Source organism: Canis lupus, chromosome 23 (genome assembly GCF_048164855.1).
Source record: "Canis lupus baileyi chromosome 23, mCanLup2.hap1, whole genome shotgun sequence".
Classification (NCBI taxonomy): domain Eukaryota; kingdom Metazoa; phylum Chordata; class Mammalia; order Carnivora; family Canidae; genus Canis; species Canis lupus.
This window is the reverse complement of record NC_132860.1, coordinates 27,417,172-27,426,878: the sequence shown is the minus strand read 5'-3', so window position 1 is coordinate 27,426,878 and position 9,707 is coordinate 27,417,172. Positions and strand designations below refer to the sequence as shown.

At 53.5% G+C, this 9,707-nt stretch overlaps 1 protein-coding gene across 4 annotated transcripts; it reads left to right on the top strand.

The window, feature by feature from the left end:
* The first annotated feature begins 518 nt into the window (after positions 1–518).
* Positions 519–8,112, top strand: UCP2 (uncoupling protein 2). Of its 4 annotated transcripts, none has more exons than XM_072794576.1 (8): positions 519–539; positions 2,294–2,450; positions 4,956–5,180; positions 5,353–5,563; positions 6,360–6,554; positions 6,635–6,736; positions 7,104–7,284; positions 7,672–8,112. In XM_072794576.1, exons 3-8 carry the CDS (start codon positions 5,055–5,057, stop codon positions 7,784–7,786), a joined length of 930 nt encoding a protein of 309 aa, XP_072650677.1. In that variant the 5' UTR covers positions 519–539; positions 2,294–2,450; positions 4,956–5,054; the 3' UTR covers positions 7,787–8,112. The 4 variants fall into 4 exon arrangements, with proteins under 4 accessions (XP_072650677.1, XP_072650679.1, XP_072650676.1 ...); XM_072794578.1 differs by having other exon boundaries at positions 524–649; XM_072794575.1 differs by lacking the exon at positions 519–539 and adding an exon at positions 898–1,063.
* Positions 8,113–9,707: the final 1,595 nt, after the last annotated feature.

Sequence of the window (9,707 nt, the reverse complement as noted above, 5' to 3'; positions counted from 1 at the left end):
TCGATTCATCCCTTAGAAATAGTCCTGGCTGAAAGGATGAAAACTGGAAGAAAGGGACGGAGAGCCCAAGGGCGAACAGTCCTCCCTCCTACTTCACAGACGTCTTATTTGTCCCAGCCACAGGACCCAGTTACTGGTTTTTTACATGTCCGTCACCCCGACAGGACTGCCAGCCACCTGAGGGCGACCCAGGTTTGGCTCATCTAAGGCACGTTCTCATCTCGGGCCTAGGCGCGCAGCAGGCCCGGGCCGCGTTCCGCCTTCTCAGTCGCGGGGCGCCGGCCGCGCACTCAGCTGCAGGTGGGGGCGGGAGCGTCACGCTCGGTGCCTCGGTCCCGCCAGGCCGGAAGTCCCGCGGGACCCCTAGGCAAGGCTGCTGTGTGGCGGGAGACGCCCGGAAGCCGGGCAGCTCCCCGCAGCCGTTGGCGGTAACCCGCCACCTGCCACTGCAGCCCTGATTGGCTCCTTCCTCGGCCAACGCGGAGGCTTTAACCAATCGCCGGCGGCCGGGAGGCCCCGCCCCGCGAGAGCTCCCTGAGGCAGGAGCTTTGTGTTTGCCGGTGAAAGGGGGGGGTGGGCTCCACCCGAGCCTCATGGGACACTGTTAGAAAAAGCCCTGGCGGGGTGCCGGGGGGCGGGGGGAGCTGAGGTGTGTGTGACCCTGGGCAGGGTCTGCTTCTCTCCAGGCGTCAGGAAGTTAGCGGACCGGAGCGAGGGAGTGACCCTGCAGGGGAACGAAGGGGTAGACGCGGGGATCCGTCCGCTTGGAAATGGGAGCAGAGGAGGGCGCTCGGAGAACCTGGGGCGTGACAGTCTTTGAGGAAAGGCGGTGGCTAGAGGGTCGCCTCACCCCGAGTCCGCAGGCCCCGCCCCGCCCCGCAGGCCCCGCCCCGCCCCGCAGGCCCCGCCCCCCGAGCCCATAACCGCGCGGCAGACTCCGCGGAGCCCACTGCGAACACGGCCGCAGCTCTCGGCTTGTGAGCCCCGCCCGTGCCCCCTCCGCGCGCTCTCCGCCCGCCGACAGACAGAGCCGCCCGCGCTCCCGTGTTCTCCTTGCGGCCCGGTGAGCCCGGGCCCCTCCCGCCCCAGCCCTGCGCGGGCTAAACCTGCCGCACGCCCGCTACCGGGTAGCGCGGACCCGCGCCCTTCCCGCTCTTCAATTTCTTTCCTCTTCTCCCAGCCTAGCTTATATTTTTCCTCTCTGTCCTCTGTCTTTTCCTTTACCTCTCTTCTTTCCCTCCTTTTCCTTCCCCGTCCTTTCTTTATCTTTCACGTTCACGTTGGCTGTAATTTAAGCCTCTACCCTTCCAACTCTCTCCCCTGGGCCTGGATGCCCAGCTCCGCCTTGAATGGGGGCCTTGGGCCGGGGCAACTATCTGAATGACCTTCCCCTCCTGAAGAAGAGGAGGTTTGGAGCAGAGTCTGCCCTCAGCCGGTCTCACCTCCTCACATCCCACCCCTGGGGCCTACTTGACTCTCAGAGAGTCTCTGACCTTTCATGACCTCCTTTCAACACTTCCACTCACCAGTCTGCTGACTGTTGTGGGGGATGCTTCTTCAGAATACACACTGCCACCAAAGCAGAAATCTGGGAGTCAATGTGTGATACTAAGAGAGCAGACAAGGGGGGATCCCTGGGTGGCGCAGCGGTTTGGCGCCTGCCTTTGGCCCGGGGCGCGATCCTGGAGACCCGGGATCGAATCCCACGTCGGGCTCCCGGTGCATGGAGCCTGCTTCTCCCTCTGCCTGTGTCTCTGCCTCTCTCTCTCCCTCTCTCTGTGACTATCATGAATAAATAAAAAAAAAACAAAAACAAAAAAAAACAAAAAAAAAAAAATAAGAGAGCAGACAAGGGAAGGAGGACTCCTGGGTTCATTTACCCCCATCCAGTGTGTGCACTGAATTATTTGTCCCTAGCTGCCCTGGGTGAGATGGACCCTGTTCCTTACTCCTCCTCACCTCCCCACTTAAGGATTGTGTGGGGTTTGTGTGCCTTGGGCAGGTGGCCCTTTCCTTGCTGGAGTGTAATCTGTGAAGGCAGATTTGCCATTCTAAACTCTCTTGGGGCACCTGGGTGGTTCAGTCGGTTCAGCCTTTGACTGTTGGCTTCAGCTCAGGTCATGATCTGGGGATGATAGTGGGATCCAGCTAGTACTGGGCTCTGTACTCAGCCCAGAATCTGCTAGAGATTCTCTCCCTTCCTTTGCCCTTCCCCCACCACTCGCATGCTCTCTTTCTCCTTCTCTAAAATAAAAATCTTAACACAGATTCTCTTCTTTGCCCTCATCCACAGGACACATAGTATGACTATTAGGTGTTTCGTCTCCCAGCCATTTTCTATGGAAAACCAAGGAGATCGGGCCATGATAGCCACTGGCAGCTTTGAAGAATGGGATGCCTTTAGAGAAGCTTGATCTTGGAGGCCTCAGCGTGAGACCTTAAAAAGCCGGGTAAGTGTCCAGTCTAAGGGAGGGATCTCCTGATTCCAACAGTGCTTTGGCCTGGGGGTAGGGGTCAGTAGGATATTAGCAAAAATAACTACACCACATCCCCACCCCCAGTGAAGTTGCTCTTCAGAGTTCACAAGTACTCTTATGTATCCCTGGTCTCATTCTATCCTCTAAGCTGACCTTGACAAGCCAGGGATGGTGGTCCCCATATTTATAAAGGAAGAAATTGAAGCCTGAATGGGATAGTGATTAGTCCTTGGTCGTCCTGGAAATCACCAGCAGAGCTAGGACAAACTTTCTAGGTCCCAGTTTTTATTTATTCTTCTTAGTAGGGTCTTTAGCACAAGTGACCATTGCTCCCATACTCAACACCTCTGAAAGACCTGGGCAAACCCAAAGCAGCAATCAAAATGGCAGCTGAGCCTCAGTGTACTTGTTTTTGAGATGGACAGGAGCTGGGTCTTGTTCTTCTCTGGCCTTCACAACAGTGCATGTAGCACAGGATCAGGATATGACTGACTCATTTATCATGTCTCTGATGCCCAGAGAAGGGACACGATTTGCCTGAACCTTCTCAGAACTGTCATATTTGGCATAAGAGAACTTGGGTGTTAGATTTCCTTGTAAAAGCCCTGCCTTTGCTGGGGGCTGAGAAGACCACAGGACACAAATGTTCTGGACACCAGTGCAAAGCAAACTGAATAAGCTATGGAGCCTGTACATGTGGCTCTTACTAAGTTCCCTCATCTGTTACGTAGAGTTAAGGCAGCCACTTCATAGGGCTGCTCTGAAGAGCAAGTGAGCTAATAGAGTGCTCCAGGCAGTGGGATGGGGAAGGTATGGAACACATCCGGGAGGAGAGGGATGTGAGAGAAGGGGAGCTGGGGAATTTGAAGCATCTTCATCAACCCATCTGCCATTTGAGTACCAATGTTCACTGAGCTTCATATGGCCAGGCTCCAGGGAAACTCAAGGCCAGGCCTAGCCTATAGGAGCTCTGGATGCAGTTGAGTGGTGAGTAGCCTCTGGATTTCACTGTTTGCCCCAGCTACCTGGAGTGAGAAGCCCAAGAGGAAGAAGCTGGGCGAGCTGTTTGTGTCCAGAGGTCTTTGTGTTCACAACAGACCAGCCACATCCTCCCTCTGCTGGCCAGCATTTTCCTCATGATACGGGTAGCCAATCAGGCCAAGCTCAGAGCAGCTGCTCCCCTGAAGTCAGAGAAGTGAGCTCAGGCAAGGGAGAAGCAGGTCACCCTCCCCCATTGGGGGTGCTGGGCTCACTTCCTCCCCAGGCTGCGGAGGCAGCATAGAAGGGTGTTGTTCCAACTCTGAGAACAAAATGGAGCTTTTGGTTTCCTGTGTCACTTTTCGTAGCTCTGACCTGCACCTCCCCATCCCCGCCCCTTCTGTGGTGAAGATGTGGATCCCCTGTGTTGAAGGAGAGGAAATGGGCCAGAGAGGGAGACCACTTTCCCTGCATCACACAGTAGTTTAGGGGGAGAGGGTCCAGTGCTTATGCACCTACTCTCACCCCTGAGAGTTACCCAGTATCCTTCAAGGCCCAGCTAAATATTACCTTTTCCAGTTACCAACTCTTCCATACCTCTACCCAGAGAGAATTGTTCCCTCCATTTTGAGAGTATGTCCTGTAAGCCCTGAATGCAGTGCAGCTTGAATTACCTGCCCATCTCCGTGCCAGACAGTAAGCCTCCTCTAGGGTCGATACTGTCTTGGGCATATCAGTGAACCAGCACCCAGCAAAGCAGTCTTGAAAGAATGACTTTAGAGGGTACCCCGGGTGGCTCAGCAGTTTAGCGCGGCCTTTGGCCCAGGGCCTAATCCTGGGTACCCGGGATCGTGTTCCGCTTCGGGCTACCTGCATGGAGACTGCTTCTCCCTCTGCCTGTGTCTCTGCCTCTCTCTATCTCTGTCTCATGAATAAATAAAATCTTTAAAAAAAAAAAAAATGACTTGCGAGAGCTCAAGTTGAGTGGGACTGGGGAAGAAAATTCCTAGTGGGCTGGGAAGGGGTTGAACTGGTCTCTCCCATTCCATTTTTTCTAGACTTAGACAATTTCAGACCCGTAGGAACCTCTCCTGCTTAAGAGATCCAGAGCATAAGCCTGTGAGTTTGTGCCTGTCAGGTCTTGGTCTGATCAGAACCTTTTCCTGACTTCTGCCGGCCCTCCAGGTCTATCTGCAGGAGCAGGAATGTGGGCATGATCAGTGAAATCTCTGCACCCAGCACACAGAAGCTGGGTCACTGCCCATTGTGAGGCCCTGACCAGACTCTCCCTGTAGTGAAAAGGAGGGGGCTCTTCACAGAATGTGTTCTCCTCCAGCAGGAATTCTCCAGCCCCTATTTGAGTACTTCCCGAGTACACTCCTGTTTTCCCTCACAAGGTTGCTCTGGTTCTTGCTTAGGGAGGTGGTACTACCAAGGTAAGTGTGGGGTGGTGAGCAGGACAGGACTGTTGCTAATGGGGCTTCTCTCTCCTTGGCTTAGATTCCGGCAGAGTTCTTCTATCTCGTCTTGTTGCTGACTGAAGGTGACCCCTTCTCCAGTCTTTCTCCATCTCCTGGGAGGTAGTGAGCAGTCAGCATTATGGTTGGGTTCAAGGCTACGGATGTACCCCCTACTGCCACTGTGAAGTTCCTGGGGGCTGGCACAGCTGCCTGCATTGCAGATCTCATCACCTTTCCTCTGGACACCGCTAAAGTCCGGCTGCAGGTGAGGGGATGAAGCCTGGGGTCCTGATGTTGTCTAGTCTGCTCTGCCTGAAGACACGGACTCCTTAAGGGTCAGGAAAGTGTTTAGAACTGTAAACTATGGAGCATAGGGATGGCAGGAGATGGGAAGGACAGCCTGCCTATCCATACAACCACCCAATTTGATCTTGCAGATCCAAGGAGAAAGGCAGGGGCCAGTGCGGGCTGCGGCCAGCGCCCAGTACCGAGGCGTGCTAGGCACCATCCTGACCATGGTGCGCACTGAGGGCCCCCGTAGCCTCTACAGTGGGCTGGTCGCCGGCCTGCAGCGCCAGATGAGCTTTGCCTCTGTCCGCATCGGCCTCTACGACTCTGTCAAGCAATTCTACACCAAGGGTTCTGAGCGTGAGTATGGAACTGGGCCATAGGCCTCTTGGCCTTTTCTTCTTGGTGATGATTGATCCCATCAAATCATCCTTGATTGATGATTTGCTGTATAGCTCCTTTAGGCTCCAAGATCCCTAGGAGGATCCTCTGATCCTCCTAATGATTTCTGAATACCTGGGCTATGCTAAGGTCTGTGAGGGGCATCTTTCCAGGACAGTCCTCACAACCACTTTGAGAGTAGACAGTATCTACAAATGAAGAGACTGAGTCTTACTCAGGGTGCAAAGGATGTGGCCAAGGGCACACAATGGAGAGCCGGAAATAATGCCCAGGATTTTTGCCTCCAAAGCCACACTTCCATTTCATCTCAGCATGCCTTGCCTGCCCTCCATTTTACACAGGTGGAAACTGAGAACCCAGATCAAAAGGTTAACTTTTCCCAAGCTTACATGGCAGGGAGAAATAGATGTGGTAAGAGAACCCAAGTCTTAGGAGTCCCAGACCTTGAGAAGGCCACCTCTCTCTGAGCTTTGGTTTCACATTTGCCAAGTGAAAAGGATTGTGATTTCTCAGAGCATTTACTCTGCTGAGCAGAGGCTCATTATGTCCTGCTCCTTCCTATGACCTTGTGCCTAGCAAGTAGTAGACATTCACAGTGTTATTTTCTTTGATGAAAGGAGTTTTTTGAGCAAGAGCTTGTCTGTATCCTAATCCCAAAAGGCAAGAGATTACAGTGATGAGGTGGTTTTGGTGAGGAGAGATAGAAAATGAGTACAGCCACAGTTGGGCACTGACCCCCATGGTTCTCCCACAGATGCTGGCATCGGGAGCCGCCTCCTGGCAGGCAGCACCACAGGTGCCTTGGCTGTGGCTGTAGCCCAGCCCACAGATGTAGTAAAGGTCCGGTTCCAGGCTCAGGCCCGGGCTGGAAGTGGCCGGAGATACCAAAGCACTGTTGATGCCTACAAGACCATCGCCCGAGAGGAAGGGTTCCGAGGACTCTGGAAAGGTCAGTGTATCAGTTTATTCTTCCTCATCTTCCTCCTCCCCTGTTCTCTGGTCTCACATCAGTACCATTTCCTTCTGTAGGGACCTCTCCCAATGTTGCTCGTAATGCCATTGTCAACTGTGCTGAGCTGGTGACCTACGATCTCATCAAGGACGCCCTCCTGAAGGCCAACCTCATGACAGGTGAGAGGATAAATGGTGCTGAGTCTCATCCTTCCTGTAATCTAGGAGCAGATGTGGGAGTCTGTTGCCTGAGGACCACATCTTTTCATCCAACTTCCCCTCTGCTTGTGGAATGAGTTTAGATTTACAATATTGAAGCCAGCTGAGATGAACCTCCCACTTTGCATACTGAGGCAAAATGATTCTTAGGTCATCAGAAGTCCCAGCTGGAGTCTCTCCCTCTCCCCTCTCCCCTCTCCCCCTCCCCCTTTCCGCCTGTTCTCCCCCTCAAACCATCAGACCTCTAAGTATTATTTTTTTCCTACGTTATTTTAATAATCTCTTTCCTTCTGGAGTCCTGACTGCCTTTTCTGCTCCTCCTTGGCAGATGACCTCCCTTGCCACTTCACTTCTGCCTTCGGGGCAGGCTTCTGCACCACCGTCATCGCCTCCCCCGTCGATGTCGTCAAGACGAGATATATGAACTCTGCCCTAGGCCAGTACAGCAGCGCTGGCCACTGTGCCCTCACCATGCTCCAGAAGGAGGGTCCCCGAGCCTTCTACAAAGGGTGAGTCTCTGATCCATCCCACCCAATTCCAAGCCTCCTGGATGCCCATACCTACACACAAGTGGGAGAGAACCACCTGGAACTGATTAGCGACCAGGTGTCAGGCTATTCTGATCCTGGTCTTGGTATTTCACCAGCATTTTCTCATGCTCCTAACTACTTCCAGAGTTGTCATCCCTATTTTATGGGTATTAAAATAAGAGACTCACAGGGGATTCTTGCTCACAGCTACACAACTGTGGAGCTCTGTTCCTGGGCCCTCTCAACTTCCTTTGTGACAGCAGCTGGGTTGGATTAGATACCATGGCCCGGTGGAGAGAGTGGGAGGTAGCATGCCCTCAGGAGTCACCAAATTGCCTCCTGTGACCTATGTTTTCTCTCTTCTAGGTTCATGCCTTCCTTTCTCCGTTTGGGTTCCTGGAACGTGGTGATGTTTGTCACCTATGAGCAGCTCAAACGGGCCCTCATGGCTGCCTGCACTTCCCGGGAGGCTCCCTTTTAAGGATCTCCTGCTGCTGACCCCACCACCTCTAGCTTTGGCTTTGCCTCCAGCCAGGCCCTGCTTCCCCTCCCTCTCTCCTTTCCCTTTCCTTGCACTCCCTTTCCCACCACCTCCCTTTCCTCTCCCTACATTCTCACCCCCTCTTCCCTACCTCATCTCCCCACTGCCTCTCAATCCCAGTAGAGTTGATCTCAGTTAACACTGTGGGAGGCCTGGCACCAGCCAGGACCCAAGACTTCAGTCCCTTGAAAAGTTAAGCCCAGCTCTTTGTTCTGCCCCCAAGCCCAGCCCAGCCAGCTTGTCACCCATAAAACAGGTTCAACCTTGGTGTCTCCTCCCTCTCTCATAGCTACCAGAGTTACCAGAGGTCTTGGTCCAGTGGGCCCTTTTGGCACCGGTGGGCAGGGGAGGAGCCACCTGACTTAGAAAGGGAGACACCTTCTGCTTCCAGCATCCATTCGGGAGCCCACGGAGGTCATCTTGTCCATTTTTCTTTCTAGACCACACCCAGGGCTTAGGTGGCAAGTGAAGGAGCAGCTGGGAGTCACAGCAGTGGCTTCACTCTTACCAGGTCACTTGAGTTTTCACTCACCCAGTGCCTGGTACTCCAGCATCTGCCTTTCTAACCCTCCCGCTGGCCCCAGGCCTATTTATCTGCAAAATGAGTGTGTTCCTGTCTGCCCTACATCTCCTGTGCTTCCTAGAAGATTTAGAGGAACTATGAACTTATTTTATTCCATCCTACAAATGGGAAATCTCCCCAAAGTCCCAGACCTAGTGAGGGGAAATCAGGCTGCTTCTCATCCTCCACAATCAACCCCTACGAGGCAGTGTTACTGTACTGGGTGGGACAGGCTGCAAGGCAAACATGAGGCCTCAACCTGAGGATACTTCGATTTGGAGTCTCAACTATCCCTGGGCTGGGGATCCCAAAGAGGCAGTGCCAAGCCAGGGCTTAGGCTGCAAAGGGTGTCAACCTCCCTGTCCCTACTACCTGTCCTCAGAGGCAAGACAGAAGATTCTACATCTGTTTCAAGAGGCTGGGGAGGCTCTGTGAAGTTCCAGAATTCTGAGGCATCTTGTGCAGAGGCAGGCCCACCCATTTTATAGCTGTTGGAAGAAGTTGAGGGCTGAGACCAGTCATGTAGGCAAGGACATACAGGAAGTCAGCAACTGAACTGCGACATGGGCTCAGATTCCTCCCTCCCCCTGTGGACTCTTCACCCAGGGACAAGTGCTGGAGTCCTTTGGAAAGTCTGTTGGTCAGAGTATGTGACTTCCCTCTTCCCACCAACCTAAAGCAGCGTAACACTACTTTCCCATTGGTCAGAGCTGGAGGCTCAGCCCTTCAGTGCTTTGGCAAGGAGTCTAGGATATTAGGCTCCTGGGAAGGAAAGAGGGCTCATGGTTCCCCACCTTATATTCTAGCATCTGACAAATTGAGCTGGGGTCTCAGTCCCCAAGGACAGGGTTGGGTGCCACAAGTTGAGCCAAGGTGAAGGTGGTAAGCAGCCCAGCATAAATGGAGGACTGATCCAGTGTGCACCTCATGCACCTTAATTCTCACACTAGGCCTATGAGGCAGGTGATTCCCTGTTTTGCACCAGAGGAATCAAGGTCAGTTTGTTCCCCTAGGCATGTCTGTCAGCTGACTGAGTCACCAGCCTTGTGTCCCAGATACTAGGATGGACACAAGGCCACCAGACTTCATGGTTCTGGGCATGATCCTGGGTTAGGAGCTGGGGTAGGTGGCAGAGACCACTGGACAGCGTATGAGTAGGCCTCAGTAACTTAGTGACCAGTCTTCAGACCCAATAAATGGATATACGACAAGCCCTGCTTTGCCTGCCAGGTGAGGTAGCACTGAAGATCACTGAGGTAATAGAAATCTCATAAAGGTCTTTCATCAGGTTTCCCTCAG